Genomic DNA, 14,428 nt, shown 5'->3' on the forward strand with positions numbered 1-14,428 from the left:
GAAACATTTATTATATTACAGACACCTTAATGAATACTTTTAAATGATATTGTGTGAGCTAAACAAACAAAAATAGGAACAAATATCTAATGTTGCTGTCCCCACTACAACAACAAAATACTTACATACGTGTCATTTGCCCTTGAAACATTTAATTGATCTACTGTAGAATTCCATTCATTCTTATGGTGGACTGCTCCTACTGGGGAGTAGCAATATGGCCGACTGCTGGCTACAAAGCCTCTCAATGGCCAATACATAGATTCAGCATTCCAGGGTTTACACACGTCATTGGTTACCGTCCAACCGTTTCATTAAGATGAATTACTTGAAAAAACGACTGGCCTGATGAAAATGCCTGTACAACTGTATAAATGCCGGCAAGACAGTTTGTTAGTTTTTGACACGGTGGGATCTTTTTGTGTCTGTAAAGTGTATTATGCGAGAAAGAGCAGTGAAAACCCCTATGCTCAAATATTGATATAATAGCCATCATATCGAAGTAAACTCCAGACAATGATATGATGTGTGGTCCTCCACACTATGACTGGGAAAACCATGCAGTTTATTAGGCTGTTTGTTAAATAAGTTATGATGAACTTCAAAGGGTGGTGGATGTGGACCCACCTAGCAAAATGCAGTTGAAAAGACGACTAGGCTTGACTACCAATCTACGTTCGGTTTTGGTTGAAAGTTGAAAAGACGTGTTTTTCATATCGTTGAAAATATGTATTTTTTTATGGCTTTGAAAAAACGACTATGTAAAGACGTCCATCTACGTTCGGTTTTGGTTAAAAGTTTGTTGTTTCGTTTAACATACTTGCATACACATGGACACAGTATAAAAAAATTGGTCTATGATTTTTTAAAATTAACAATCATACATCACTCCAGTATCTACAGACAGTATTTATTTACAACATTCAAGTGCTAATAGTCTTTATTCCACTACTAAAGAAGCATGACTCAAATCACCTACACATATTTCAAACATCCAGCCTGACAAAAATTAAAAATACATTTTTAATTATTCCATGGCTCACCATTAAGTGAATTATTGACAGTTAACGGTTATACCACTGGAATGATAATATCAGTAGCTAGCTATTACAGTTGTCACTCAGTAATAAAGTGAAGTTCATCACAGCCTAACAAAACTCTGGTAATAGAATGCACAGCTCTCTCAGTTTGGAACTGCAAAAGTTTAAACTAAATGTGGACCTGATTCATGATTTTGAGCGCTTAAATGTTTGACTGAGGAGGAATAGGTTTTGTTGTGTCCTATTCACAACTGTCTTGGTGTGTTTGGACCATTCTAGTTTGTTGGTGATGTGGACACCAAGGAACTTGAAGCTCTCAACCTGCTCCACTGCAGCCCCATCGATGAGTATGGGGATGTGCTCAGTCCTCTTTTTCCTGTAGTCCACAATCATCTCCTTTGTCTTGATTACGTTGAGTGATAGGTTGTTATTCTGGCACCATAATGATGGTGTTGGAGTCGTGCCCGGCTGTGCAGTCGTGGGTGAACAGGGAGTACAGGAGGGGACTGAGAACACACCTCTGAGGGGCTCCAGTGTTGAGGATCAGCATGGCGGATGTGCTACTATCTACCCTCACCACTTGGGGGCGGCCCATCAGGAAGTCCAGGATCCAGTTGCAGAGGGAGGTGTTTAATCCCAGGGTCCTTAGTTTAGTGTTGAGTTTTGTGGGCACTATGGTGTTGAACGATGAGCAGTAGTCAAAGAACAGCATTCTAACGTAGGTGCTCCTTTTGTCCAGGTGGGAAAGGGCAGTGTGGAGTGCGATTGAGATTGTGTCATCTGTGGATCTGTTGTTGCGGTATGCGAATTGGAGTGGGTCTAGGATTTCCGGGATGATGGTGTTGATGTGAGCCATGACCAGCATTTCAAAGCACTTCATGGCTACCAACGTGAGTGCTATGAAGCGGTAGTCCTAGGCCACAATAGACGTCATATCGCTAGGGGTACTTGTCGGCAAGCAACAGAGGGATGTTTGACATCGGTGGCACAGAAACTATCCCCATCCCCATGTACTGTCTGCAGCTCTCTGAGTTAAAACTGATGGCTATTTGTCACACACGCAGAACTGTCAACTCTCATCACATGTATAATACATCTCAGTTACACCAGGCAGGTACCCAATCTGCCACCTCCTCCACCACCTCCTCCCCACCCTCCTACTCATCCTTTGTTTCTTGCCCCAGGATGACCGTGGTATGAGCCAGCACTGCAAATCAATTGGAGAGTAAAGGGATTGATTGCATCATTTTTTTACTGCTGCTCTATTTGTTACTTTTATTATTTTTATTTTTTTTGGGGGGGGGGTATTTTTCTTAAAACTGCATTGTTGGTTAAGGGCTTGTAAGTCAGCATTTCACTGTAAGGTCTACACCTGTTGTATTCGGGGTATGTGACAAATATAAATGGATTTGGTTTGATTTGAAACAGAGAATCATGTGTCTTGGACATGGTCTAACGGTAGATCAAATCCTATTTTATTAGTCCCATGCATCAAATACAACAGGTGAAACCTTACAGTGAAATGCTTACTTACTTAGATATGGTGTGATGTGGATTCTATCACTCAATATAGCTGACATCATGATTACAGCCTACAATATGTCATGTTTTAGTTCATATGCTTCATAAAGAGTAATGTATACTCTTACCAAAGGCAATAAGTGTCTATAAAAGGCATCAGACCTCAAAATAATCTCTGTCCATATTGCAGTTCTTGAAAGCCTTACAGTTTCCCACTACTTTTGATAATGTTTTTCCAGTCAGGTACTTTCCTTCGTACAATAAGACGCTGAAATGGTCTCACATTCGTTCTTATGCTTTGTTGCCACGACAAACCACAAACATTTCCACTTCCAACCAGCTTCCAGCCTTTGCTCATACTGAAGGAATGTACGCATTAGTAAAAATGTGTGCACACTGACACCTAGTGTTAGGGAGTTGTAAGCGCATGAGACTGTCACAGTTGGTGGGCAAGTGGCACAGTCTTAACTCTGTCTAGTTCTACTATTTCTCATCTTGAAATCAGATTTTAAACTTAACCCTAACATTAACACCACCATTAACCTGATGTCTAACCCTAACCTTAAATTAAGACCAAAAGCTACATTTTGTTTTCATACATTTTTAGGATAGCCAATTTTGACTTTGCCACTTGCCCATCTAGTGGAACCCCTCCCCCCGTCTTGGGTTCTCAGCTGAACATATCGACCACAGCAGGCTCCATGGGAACGACAATCTCAATGCTATTTTTTAGCATTTAGATAACGTTAAGAATCCTCGCTTGCGATACGGCTTTTGAAAAATAAAGCCCTCTACATTCACATCATACCAAAATAATTTCACAAATGCAAAAATATACACATACTGTACACTGTTTTAATCGGTTTTAACACAGTTGCAGCCAACAGAATTTTTCAGTTACGTCACTATTGTGGCGTCCTTCTTCCATTACATACAGGTGTTCAGAGATGCTTCCATAGCTAATTTATAACAGGTTGTCACCTCTGTAACATGGAAACGCTGTAAAATGGAAATATGGCTGTGTGGATACCCTAACATTCTTAAAGGTATGTAGTTATTTAACCTTTTTGTCTTGTGGAACAATTGATGTTGAAGATTCCTGGTGTTTGTGATCCCTTGACGCAGACCCAGCCGAGAGCGTGGTGAAACAGAGGTGACACAGTCTGTTCTTTTGAGCTTTGATTTAGAGTCTTTACCTGACAAAGTCATGATATACAGTTGAAGTCGGAAGTTTACATACACTTAGGTTGGAGTCATTAAAACTCGTTTTTCAACCACTCCACAAGTTTCTTGTTAATAAACTATAGTTTTGTCAAGTCGGTTAGGACATCTACTTTGTGCATGACACAAGTAATTTTTCCAACAGTTGTTTACAGATTATTTCACTTCCAACTCACTGTATCACAATTCCAGTGGGTCAGAAGTTCACATACACTAAGTTGACTGTATGGTCTGCTGGTCTGCTGGTGAAATGGCCTGCTGGTGAAATGGCCTGCTGGTGAAACATTTAGGTAGGCCTAAAACATGGTAAAACACAACTAGACCTAATGGTTCCTCATTGCAAATTTGTATTTAACTTCATTTTTTTTTATTGTAATTTTTAATTGTATTTTATTTATTTTTATTTTTTAATGTTGCCTATATTCAAATCCAGATGAATCTTATTGTAAAGACATAGCCTGTAGCTAAATCTAGAATATTCTTTCAAGCCTTGAAAGGATAATAGGTCTAGGCCTCGGTTCATCTGTTTTTAGTCTAGGCCTCGGTTCTAGGATAGGATAAAGTAATCCTTCTCACCCCCCTTAAAAGATTTAGATGCACTATTGTAAAGTGGCTGTTCCACTGGATGTCATAAGGTGAATGCACCAATTTGTAAGTCGCTCTGGATAAGAGCGTCTGCTAAATGACTTAAATGTAAATGTAAACAGCTTGGAAAATTCCAGAAAATGATGCCATGGCTCTAGAAGCTTCTGATAAGCTAATTGACATCATTTGAGTCAATTGGAGGTGTACCTGTGGATGTATTTCAAGGCCTACCTTCAAACTCAGTGCCTTTTTGCTTGACATCATGGGAAAATCAAAATTAATCAGCCAAGACCTCAGAAAGAAATTGTAGACCTCCACAAGTCTGGTTCATCCTTGGGAGCAATTTCCAAATGCCTGAAGGTACCATGTTCATCTGCACAAACAATAGTATGCAAGTATAAACACCATAGGACCATGCAGCCATCATACTCATCAGGAAGGAGAAGCATTCTGTCTCCTAGAGATGAACGTACTTTGGTGCGAAAAGTGCAAATCAATCCGAGAACAACAGCAAAGGACCTTGTGAAGATGCTGGGGGAAACAGGTACAAAAGTATCTATTAGCACAGTAAAATGAGTCCTATATCGAAAATAACCTGAAAGGCCTCTCAGCAAGGAAGAAGCCACTGCTCCAAAACTGCCATAAAAAAGCCAGACGACGGTTTGCAACTGCACATGGGGACGGTTTGCAACTGCACATGGGGACGGTTTGCAACTGCACATGGGGACGGTTTGCAACTGCACATGGGGACGGTTTGCAACTGCACATGGGGACGGTTTGCAACTGCACATGGGGACGGTTTGCAACTGCACATGGGGACAAAGATCATACTTTTTTGGAGAAATGTCCTCTGGTCTGATGAAACAAAAATAGAACTGTTTGGCCATAATGACCATCGTTATGTTTGGAGGAAAAAGGGGGAGGCTTGCAGGCTGAAGAACACCATCCCAACCGTGAAGCACGGGAGTGGCAGCATCATGTTGTGAGGGTGCTTTGCTGCAGGAGGGACTGGTGCAGTTCACAAAATAGATGGCATCATGAGGGGGGAAAATTCTGTGGATATATTGAAGCAACATCTCAAGACATCAGGAAGGAAGTTAAAGCTTGGTCGCAAATGGGTCTTCCAAATGGACAATGACCCCAAGCATACTTCCAAAGTTGTGGCAAAATGGCTTAAGGACAACAAAGTCAAGGTATTGGAGTGGCCATCACAAAGCCCTGACCTCAATCCCATAGAAAATTTGTGGGCAGAACTGAAAAAGCGTGTGCGAGCAAGGAGGCCTTACAAACCTGACTCAGTTACACCCGCTCTGTCAGGAGGAATGTGCCAAAATTCACCCAACTTGTTGTGGGAAGCTTGTGGAAGGCTACCCGAAATGTTTGACCCAAGTTAAACAATTTAAAGGCAATGCTACAAAATACTAATTGAGTGTATGTAAACTTCTGACCCACTGGGAATGTGATGAAAGCTGATATAGATCATTCTCTTTTCTATTGTTCTGAATTGTCACATTCTTAAAATAAAGTGCTGATCCTAACTGACCTAAGACAGGGAATTTTTTTACTCTGATTAAATGTCAGGAATTGTCAAAAACTGATTTTAAATATATTTCGCTAAGGTGTATGTAAACTTCCGACATCAACTGTATGAGTTATGCTGTTAGAGCTTTTGTGCCGAATGCAGTGAGGTGTTTCAGGTGTCACATTTACGGTCACAGCAGTGTGTAGGAGAGCGAATCCAAAGACATTTACAGGCATGTCACAGCAGTGTGTAGGAGAGAGAATCCAAAGACATTTACAGGCATGTCACAGCAGTGTGTAGGAGAGAGAATCCAAAGACATTTACAGGCATGTCACAGCAGTGTGTAGGAGAGAGAATCCAAAGATGTGGGAATTGTGCAGGAGGACATGGGACAGAGGAATGTGTAGTTTCGGTGGAAAACTACTGTAGGGGTGGTCAGGTTGCTGGGAATCGGAGGTGTCCGGTGCGTGAGGCAGGTTGAGGTTGCCAGGTTTAGAGTAGTGCAGAAAGTGTCCTTTGCTGAGGCATTTAAGAAAGTAGAGGAGGATGGGTCAAGGGTGAGGATTCCTGTGAATAGTAGGTCAGTGCAGAACAGAGATATAGGCGAACGAGTGATATGTTTCAGCAAGGTTGGCTTGTTAGTCTTCATAGCAATGGTTATCAGCTGTACCGCAGAGATGTAAGTCACCGAAAATAGATGTTTTGGTGGCAGCTGCAGAGAAGTATTTGGGGGTACGAGATTTGACTTCAGAAGAGTTACAGGGTGTATTGAGTGAGTGGTGTCTCGTCCTTTCAGGTCGTTGGCCTGGGGTAGGATCTGATAGGGTTAAAGTAGTGGAATAAGGTGATGGATTTTAATAGTATAGGGTTAGTTGGTAGGGTAGCCTCATTAAAAATAGATTTTAATTTTATATATATACACAGTGCATTCATTAAGTATTCAGACCCCTTGACTTTTTCCACATTTTGTTACATTACAGCCTTATTCTGAAATCGATTAAATAGCTTTTTCTCTCAACAATCTACGCACAATACGCCATGATGAAAAAGCAAAAACAAATAAATAAAAAATGGAAATATCACATTTACATAAGTATTCGGACCCAATGTACTTTGTTGAAGCTCCTTTGGCAGTGATTACAGCCTTGAGTCTTCTTGGGTATGACACTACAAGCTTGGCACACCTGTATTTGGGGAGTTTCACCCATTCTCCTCTGCAGATCCTCTCAAGCCCTGTCAGGATGGATGGGGAGTGTTGCTGCACAGCTACTTTCTGGTCTGTCCAGAGATGCTTGATCGGGTTCAAGTCCGGCCTCTGGCTGGGCCACTCAAGGACATTCAGAGACTTGTCCCGAAGCCACTCCTCCTGTTGTCTCGGTTGTGTGCTTAGGGTTGTTGTCCTGTCGGCAGGTGAACAGTCACCCCAATAAATGTTTTGTCATACTGTCAGCCAATCAGCATTCAGAGGTCGAACCATCCAGTTCATTGCGCGGTGTAGCCTATTTATGTAGGCCACCCGGATAATAGCTGTCCCATTCTTTCTGCCATGATTCCACCATAAATCTTCATGTGCACAAAGAACATATGCCACAAGGACCTAATCGTTGGCATGGTAGTTTTCTATCTATCAATAGATCCGGTCCGGACAGAGATACTCCTCAAGGGAAGAGAATAGGAGTGTCTGCTCTTGTCAACCTATTTCGATTATTAAACCTCTGCTATGCCATTCTCTTGCTTGAAGGTGGAGCTGCTTCTCATAGGTGAATCTTTTCTTCTTCTTTATTTCCATGGCCATACATTAGCCAAGTAGCCTATGAATAAAGGTTTATTATGGTCTACCCTCTCCTGTTTTTCGAGCGAGAGGCAGCTTGATGTACAAGTACACTGGACAGGACACGAGTCTATCCACAGGGTCTTACACCCAATCTGAGCAGAGACACGTCGGGTCCCATTTTTACAGTCTATGGTATGACTCAACCCGGGGACCGAACGGGACACCACAAGGCCACTGAGTTGGTTAATGAAAAAAAAAAAAAACTAATTCAAAATTAATAAATATACATCAGAATATATTTACGATTTTTTTTTTCATTAACTTTAAAGAACTGTATGTCTCACAACATAGTTAGGACTTTCAATTTTTAATGTAACCTTTATTTAACTAATCAAGTCAGTTAAGAACAAATTCTTATTTACAATGACAGCCTACCCCAGACAACGCCCTATGGGACTCCCAATCACAGCCAGATGTGATACAGCCTGGATTCAAACCAGGGTGTCTGTAGTGATGCCTTTTGCACTGAGATGCAGTGCCTTAGACCGGTGCGCCTCTCGGGGAGCCCAAGGATGAACCATGAAGATGTCTTGAACATGCCCATGTCCCTTTTTCTCAACTTACAGTCTACTTAGCTAGTTTAGTGCTACACAGTTTTGATTTAGTATAGCTATGGAGTGAGGAAGTGAAGGGACTATCCCAGACCCCATGGGGAGGGCAGGGGTGACAGCTCATTGTATCTCCTCCCCTGTCGGTGCTGCTGTCAACCTTCAGCTCTTCTCAGTCTCATGCTGTACTTGTGTGAAATGAGCCCTCACTTAATGCCCGTCGGTCACACCAGATACATGGGCAAACATAAACACACAAGCCCATGTGGGAACAGCTCATTACCCTTTGTTTCTGATGTCAGAGAAACTAGAAATGGAAATGAACACTGATTACAGTACATTTAATGACACAGAAATCACTATTGGCCACTCACTGTGAGGCCCTGCCGAGCAGAGAACCGTTGTTAAGAACCCCTCCCTCCCTCTCTCCTACAAAGATGCACACAGTTATGTAAATAAGTCTCCATATGACAGAAAAGTACAGAAAATAAAGTCTCCATATATGGTCACATGAGGGGAAGCTCTCCTCTGGCTGAATATTTGCAGGGTGAGCTGTCCCAGTGGTCTCAGACCAACACAGGAAGGAGCTGATCGGCCCTGTCTGTCTGTCTGCCTGCCCTCTCTGTCTGTCTGCTTGCCCTCTCTGTCTGCTTGCTTGCCCTGTCTGTCTGCCTGTCCCCTCAGTCTGCTTGCTTGCCCTGTCTGTCTGCCTGTCCTCTCAGTCTGCTTGCCTGCCCTGTCTGTCTGCATGCCCTCTCTGTCTGTCTGCTTGCCCTCTCTGTCTGTCTGTCTGCCTGCCCTCTCTGTCTGTCTGCTTGCCCCCCGTGTCTGTCTGTTTGCCCTCTCTGTCTGTCTGTCTGCCTGCCCTCTCTGTCTGTCTGTCTGCCTGCCCTCTCTGTCTGTCTGTCTGCCCTCTCTGTCTGCCTGTCTTTATGCTTGCTTTCCCTCTCTCTCCGTTTGTCTGAATGCCTGTCTACCTGTCTGTCTGTTTTTCTGTCTGTCTGTCTGACACTCACCCAAAGGAAGTCCCTCGCAGCCGCAGTCTGACATGGTGACGAGGGACTGTTAGTAACGTCTTCTCTCCCCTCCAGCTGTGTCAGAGGGCTCCTGCTTCTCCTCCTCTCACAGAGTGTGTGTGTGCTGCCCCTCCACTACACGGCAGGCTGTGTGAGACCCTGGAGCGGAGTGGCCACCGTCTAACAGGCCGTGGGTCTGTCTGTCTCTCCGAGTGTGCTTTGACTGCGGGACCCTAAGCATGCCTATCATAACACTAATGTCCAGGCTGCTATTGGACAGTACATCTGTTGGCAGCCCTACCCATCGGGATGACTCAGCTCATTTCATCTTATGAATATTGAGAGGCCTCCTTTCTGAACCTAAAAAAAAGGTGTCAAATCCATGCTTTCTTTTAGATTTTAAATGTCCATACATTTTCGGTACATTTCCTGGAAGATAGATAAATAATATTGAAAAACAAAGAGACATTTAGCAAATACAAATATTTAGATTTACTTTACTGTTCTTTTTCGTACCGGAGAAACATGATATTGTCGAATGTTACTTTTCAAAGGGAATGTAGCATCCGCAGCAGAGAGAGAGGATTTCATCCTGAACACAGCTGTTGCTTTAAGGAATGATACCTCCTCAGTCGAAAAATACTCCTGCATAAACGTGGGAGTGCTCCTGTGAATAATTTGGTTCTGTTGGCAGAAGTAGTAGTGTATTTCTGCCACTAGAGGGCGCCAATGTTAAATTGCACATTGTATTGGCATTCATGCTTAACACTGCAAAGGCACAATTGTTTGAGAATCTGTCATCTTGTCTCCCAGCCTTTATCTGCACTGATTAGAACAGTTTTGATAGGTGAATACAATATGGTGCTCATCATTAGTGGCTTTTCAGCTGGTCAGTGCAGTGAAGAAGAGGAGGTTAGGTGGCGACAGACTTACTTTTTTAATTTTACCTTTATTTTGACAGGGACTGTTAGGGAGTTTTGCTGAGACCAAGGTCACTTTTGCAGATGAGCTCTTACACATCAATACAGTATAAAAAGGCAAACAGAGAAACCAAAACACATTCTTCATGAAAAAAAAAAAACCTCAATCAGCTGTTTGAAATGCCCTCGAGGCAGCAAATCATTAAAAAAACATTTTTTTGTAGTTTATTCCACAAGGTGGCAAAAAACTCTGTAGAAACCAAAAAAAATTCCGGAGTTAGCCATCACCGAGACTGGGTATGATAACTATGGCTAAATGTCAGTAATGATGTTAGGTACAGCGGGAGTTTTTTGTAGACAAGCTTTATAAACAAAAAGAGAGCAATGCATCAATCTACCAGACTTTAAAGAGGGACAACCTACTTTCTGATACAGAATGCAGTGAACCTGAACCTGTCGCCTGTAATAAAGTGCTGTGATATACTTCATCCAATGGTTTCAGTTCATTGGCAGCTGCATTCACATAGATGTTGTCACCATAATCTAGAACCAGCAGGAATGTTGACTGAATGATCTGCTCTTTGCTATGTATCGAGAGGCGTGACCTATTTTCGAAAGAAGAAGCTCATCTATATTCTCCGTTTCTTAACTAACTCATCAATTTGCTTTTTAAAAGATAGCTTTTCGTCAATCCAGATGTCCAGATATTTATAAGTGGGGACACGGTTAGTGTGGGGCACCATCCAGTGTACTAATGCATAATTCTGTCTTTCAGATGGGACATTAAACGGGTGTCCTGACTCTCTGTGGTCACGAAGGATCCCATGGTCCCTATCGTAAGAGTATCCTGGCTAAATTCCCAATCTGGCCCTCATGCCATCATGGTCACCTAATCATCCCCAGCTTCCAATTGGCTCACTCACCCCCCTCCTCTCCCCTGTAACTATTCCCCATTTTGTTGCTGTAAATGAGAATGTGTTCTCAGTCAACGTACCTGGTAAAATAAGGGGGCATTTTTAAAGGAAAAATATACATTTTTAAGTGTTTTGAAAATGAAATATACTTGGTTTTAGCCGCCATTAGGGCAGTTTAAAACCCTGATGATAAATGAGTTCACCGAGGTGTGCAAATGTTTTTGATTGCCTTTAACAATTTGTTTATGATGTTTGTGATGTTTGTGATGTTTAGGATGTTTGTGATACCTGTGCTGTTTATGATGCCTGTGATGTTTATAATGTTTATGATGCCTGCAATGTTTATGATGTCTGTGATGTCTGTGATGTTTGTGATGTTTAGGATGTTTGTGATGTTTATGATACCTGTGATGTTTGTGATGTTTGTGGTGTTGTAATGTAATGTACTTGTTATTGTATTTTGTGTCTTGTAGTTTTATCTTTTATTTTATGTCCTCAGAGCACCATTGAAAATGAGACTCTGGTCTCAATCGGGTTCCCCTGATTAAATAAAAGTTAATAAATAAACAAGTAAGTACCAATTTCAGTTTATTGGAAAGAAAGGATCAAGCAGATCAGCCAAAGTGGATATTTTTTTACATGAATCTTTATTTATTTATTTAACCTTTATTTTACTAGGCAAGTCAGTTAAGAAAAAATTCTTATTTACAATGACATCCTACTTTTGAACAGTGGGTTAACTTCCTTGTTCAGGGGCAGAACAATATATTTTTACCTTGTCAGCTCAGGGATTCAATGTAGCAACCTTTTGCTTACTGGCCCAACACTCTAACCACTAGGCTACCTGCCGCCCCTCCACTCTAACCACTAGGCTACCTGTCGCCTCTCCACTCTAACCACTAGGCTACCTGCCGCCCCTCCACTCTAACCACTAGGCTACCTGTCGCCCCAAGCAAGGCATCTAGAACATCACAAGTAGAAAGTTGTTGAAATGAACACAAAGATTCACTAGAAGTTGATGGGATTTTCCAACGAGCCAACTGGAGTCTGAGAGAGGGAAGAGCAGTCGACTGACTGACCAGGGTCAATTAAACCAACATCTCTTTCAAATCAAAGACATGTAGATATAAAATGCTGATTCAAATAATAACTTGTCTCATTTTTCTCAGTAATTATGCCAGAGTCTGACACAACTTGCTTAGGCAGGGAAGGAATGGAATTTCCACACTTTTCGACAAATGAGAAAGAGATAAAGTGACAATTGAGAAAGTGATAAAGTGCTTTGAGGAAGGCAATATAAATACCTCGCAACTGCCATATAATGATGGAAAGTTCACGATTTACAGGATAGGATGGAATATGTAAGTGTAGTGAAAGGGGTGCATTCCAATGAGTCTGTGAGGACCTAATAATTATTAACTATTAAGTATTTATCATTGCATTATTAACAGATGTGGAAGATATGATCCTATTCAAAACACATTAATCTCATCTTCTTATCACATTATTTTATCAGATTATTTCATCAGATTATCATACTTTTTTATCAGATTATTTTATCAGATTATTAGATTATTTTATGACATTATCTGATTATTTTAGAATATGAGATTATCAGAATATTTTAGCATATTTCTTATCACTAGTCTGAGCGACGACATGGTCTGAGCGACGACATGCTATGCTTGTTTGAAGTGAGACGCAAGACACATTTCCCTAAAGGGGATGCAATAAAAGTAAACTTTAGTGTTTGAACTGTGTCCAGGCTGGGCTGCCTAGTTTGGACAGAGGTTATCACAGCCCAGTGCTGACAGACAAGCCTTTTAGATTAACACAGCAATATGTTTTTATTTTCATACATGTCAAATTCACAGGGGAAAACAATGACAAAACATCTCAAAACACATCACCATTGATACCTGATTTGTCTAACTTCTTTGAATTTTTTATATTTTTTATTCCACATTAATTTATCTACTTAAAAGCTACACAAGTATTTTTCTGTGCCACTTGTAGGTCATAGCACCCAAAGCTTGTTGGTGCATTCAACTGAGTTGTTGTTGTGTTGTGTTAAAACATGGCCGCCATGTTGGGTCCGTCAGGATGTTCAAACGTGTACTCATAGGGTCAGACAGAGTTCTCCGTCAGCACTTCTGTGGAGGCCAGGGGAAAGCTGTCTCCAAAGATAATGTTGAGAGAGACCGGAAAGGAATACAGCCTGTCAGCCACTTCAAACCATTTCTGTGACCCTAAACGACAGTAGAGAGTGAGTAGGTTGCTTTATCTAGGCTGGCTGGAGGTTGAGTTGTGTTTTGAAGCAGAAGGGGAAGGGACAGTCGGTTGTGACAGCTCTGGGCAGCTCTCTCACCCGAGCTCGGGCTCCCTCCCCCGAGGCCCTGCCTAGACCCCGACCAAAACCCTCCCTCCAACCTTCTTCTTTGATCTCCAACCATTTTTTTTGCAGAAGAGCTTAAGGGTTCTCTCCCAAACTCAAACCCCCACCGCATAAAACCCTCCCTGCTGACAAAGTCTGGGATCGGCGCTGACTGTTTTTACGTCTCTAATCGTGGAAGATTACTTTCGCTGGAGGTAATATACTCCACAACCTCAAAGTGTTTGCTCCATTTATGCCCAATAAATGTGATCGTAAAAATATCAATGTTATTAGATGATGCTGTGCAGTTGAACTTTCAGGGGCAGACGAAAGTTGGGAAGCCAGCAAAAATGTAATTCTGTGAAATATAATGGAATGATTCTTCTAATTTGCTTTTCTCACTAAATATGTTGGCCTGCACTTAAAAGGGGAATTACGGTGCCAGATTACGGTGCCAGATTGGCTTCAGGAAAGCTGTGTGTTTACTGGCTCTAAGATACAGCCTTCCCAGATACATACCAGCCTTCATTTCTAATAATCTGCCTGAAGAAATGGTCTGCCTGAAGTGAGTCATTACCACAGGCAGCCAGCCAAGGATTTGTATTTAATTAATATGACTGACGGCCATTCACTGGCACTATGTTAATGATGCAGCACTTTATGCCCTAATTATCTCCTAATGGTGCTAACTTTTACAGCCCCTCAATGATTCCCTAACTGTTTAATGACTGTTGAGGCAACACGCAAATTAGGGTCTCTCCACAGTGGTGGCAAGGAGGATGCATCCATCGCTGTTCAGCCCTACGCTTGGCGTGTCAGACCACAATCATCAACAGACCAAGTAAATAAATAAATACAGTACCAGTCAAAGTTTGAACACAACTACTCATTCCAGGGTTTTTTCTACATGGTAGAATAATATAAATATGACAT

General features: G+C 41.8%; 1 protein-coding gene across 1 annotated transcript in view; it reads right to left on the reverse strand.

Annotated features, from left to right (window-relative positions):
* The window catches only part of LOC115146462 (echinoderm microtubule-associated protein-like 1), an 80,694-nt gene extending 71,191 nt beyond the window's left edge, over positions 1-9,503 (reverse strand). Inside the window, exon 1 of the mRNA XM_029688557.2 lies at positions 9,288-9,503. Coding sequence (XP_029544417.1) covers positions 9,288-9,321 — 34 coding nt within the window. The 5' untranslated portion in view covers positions 9,322-9,503. The remainder of the gene's footprint in view (positions 1-9,287) is intronic.
* Positions 9,504-14,428: the final 4,925 nt, after the last annotated feature.

The sequence above is a fragment of the Oncorhynchus nerka genome, linkage group LG18, assembly GCF_034236695.1.
Source record: "Oncorhynchus nerka isolate Pitt River linkage group LG18, Oner_Uvic_2.0, whole genome shotgun sequence".
Lineage (NCBI taxonomy): Eukaryota > Metazoa > Chordata > Actinopteri > Salmoniformes > Salmonidae > Oncorhynchus > Oncorhynchus nerka.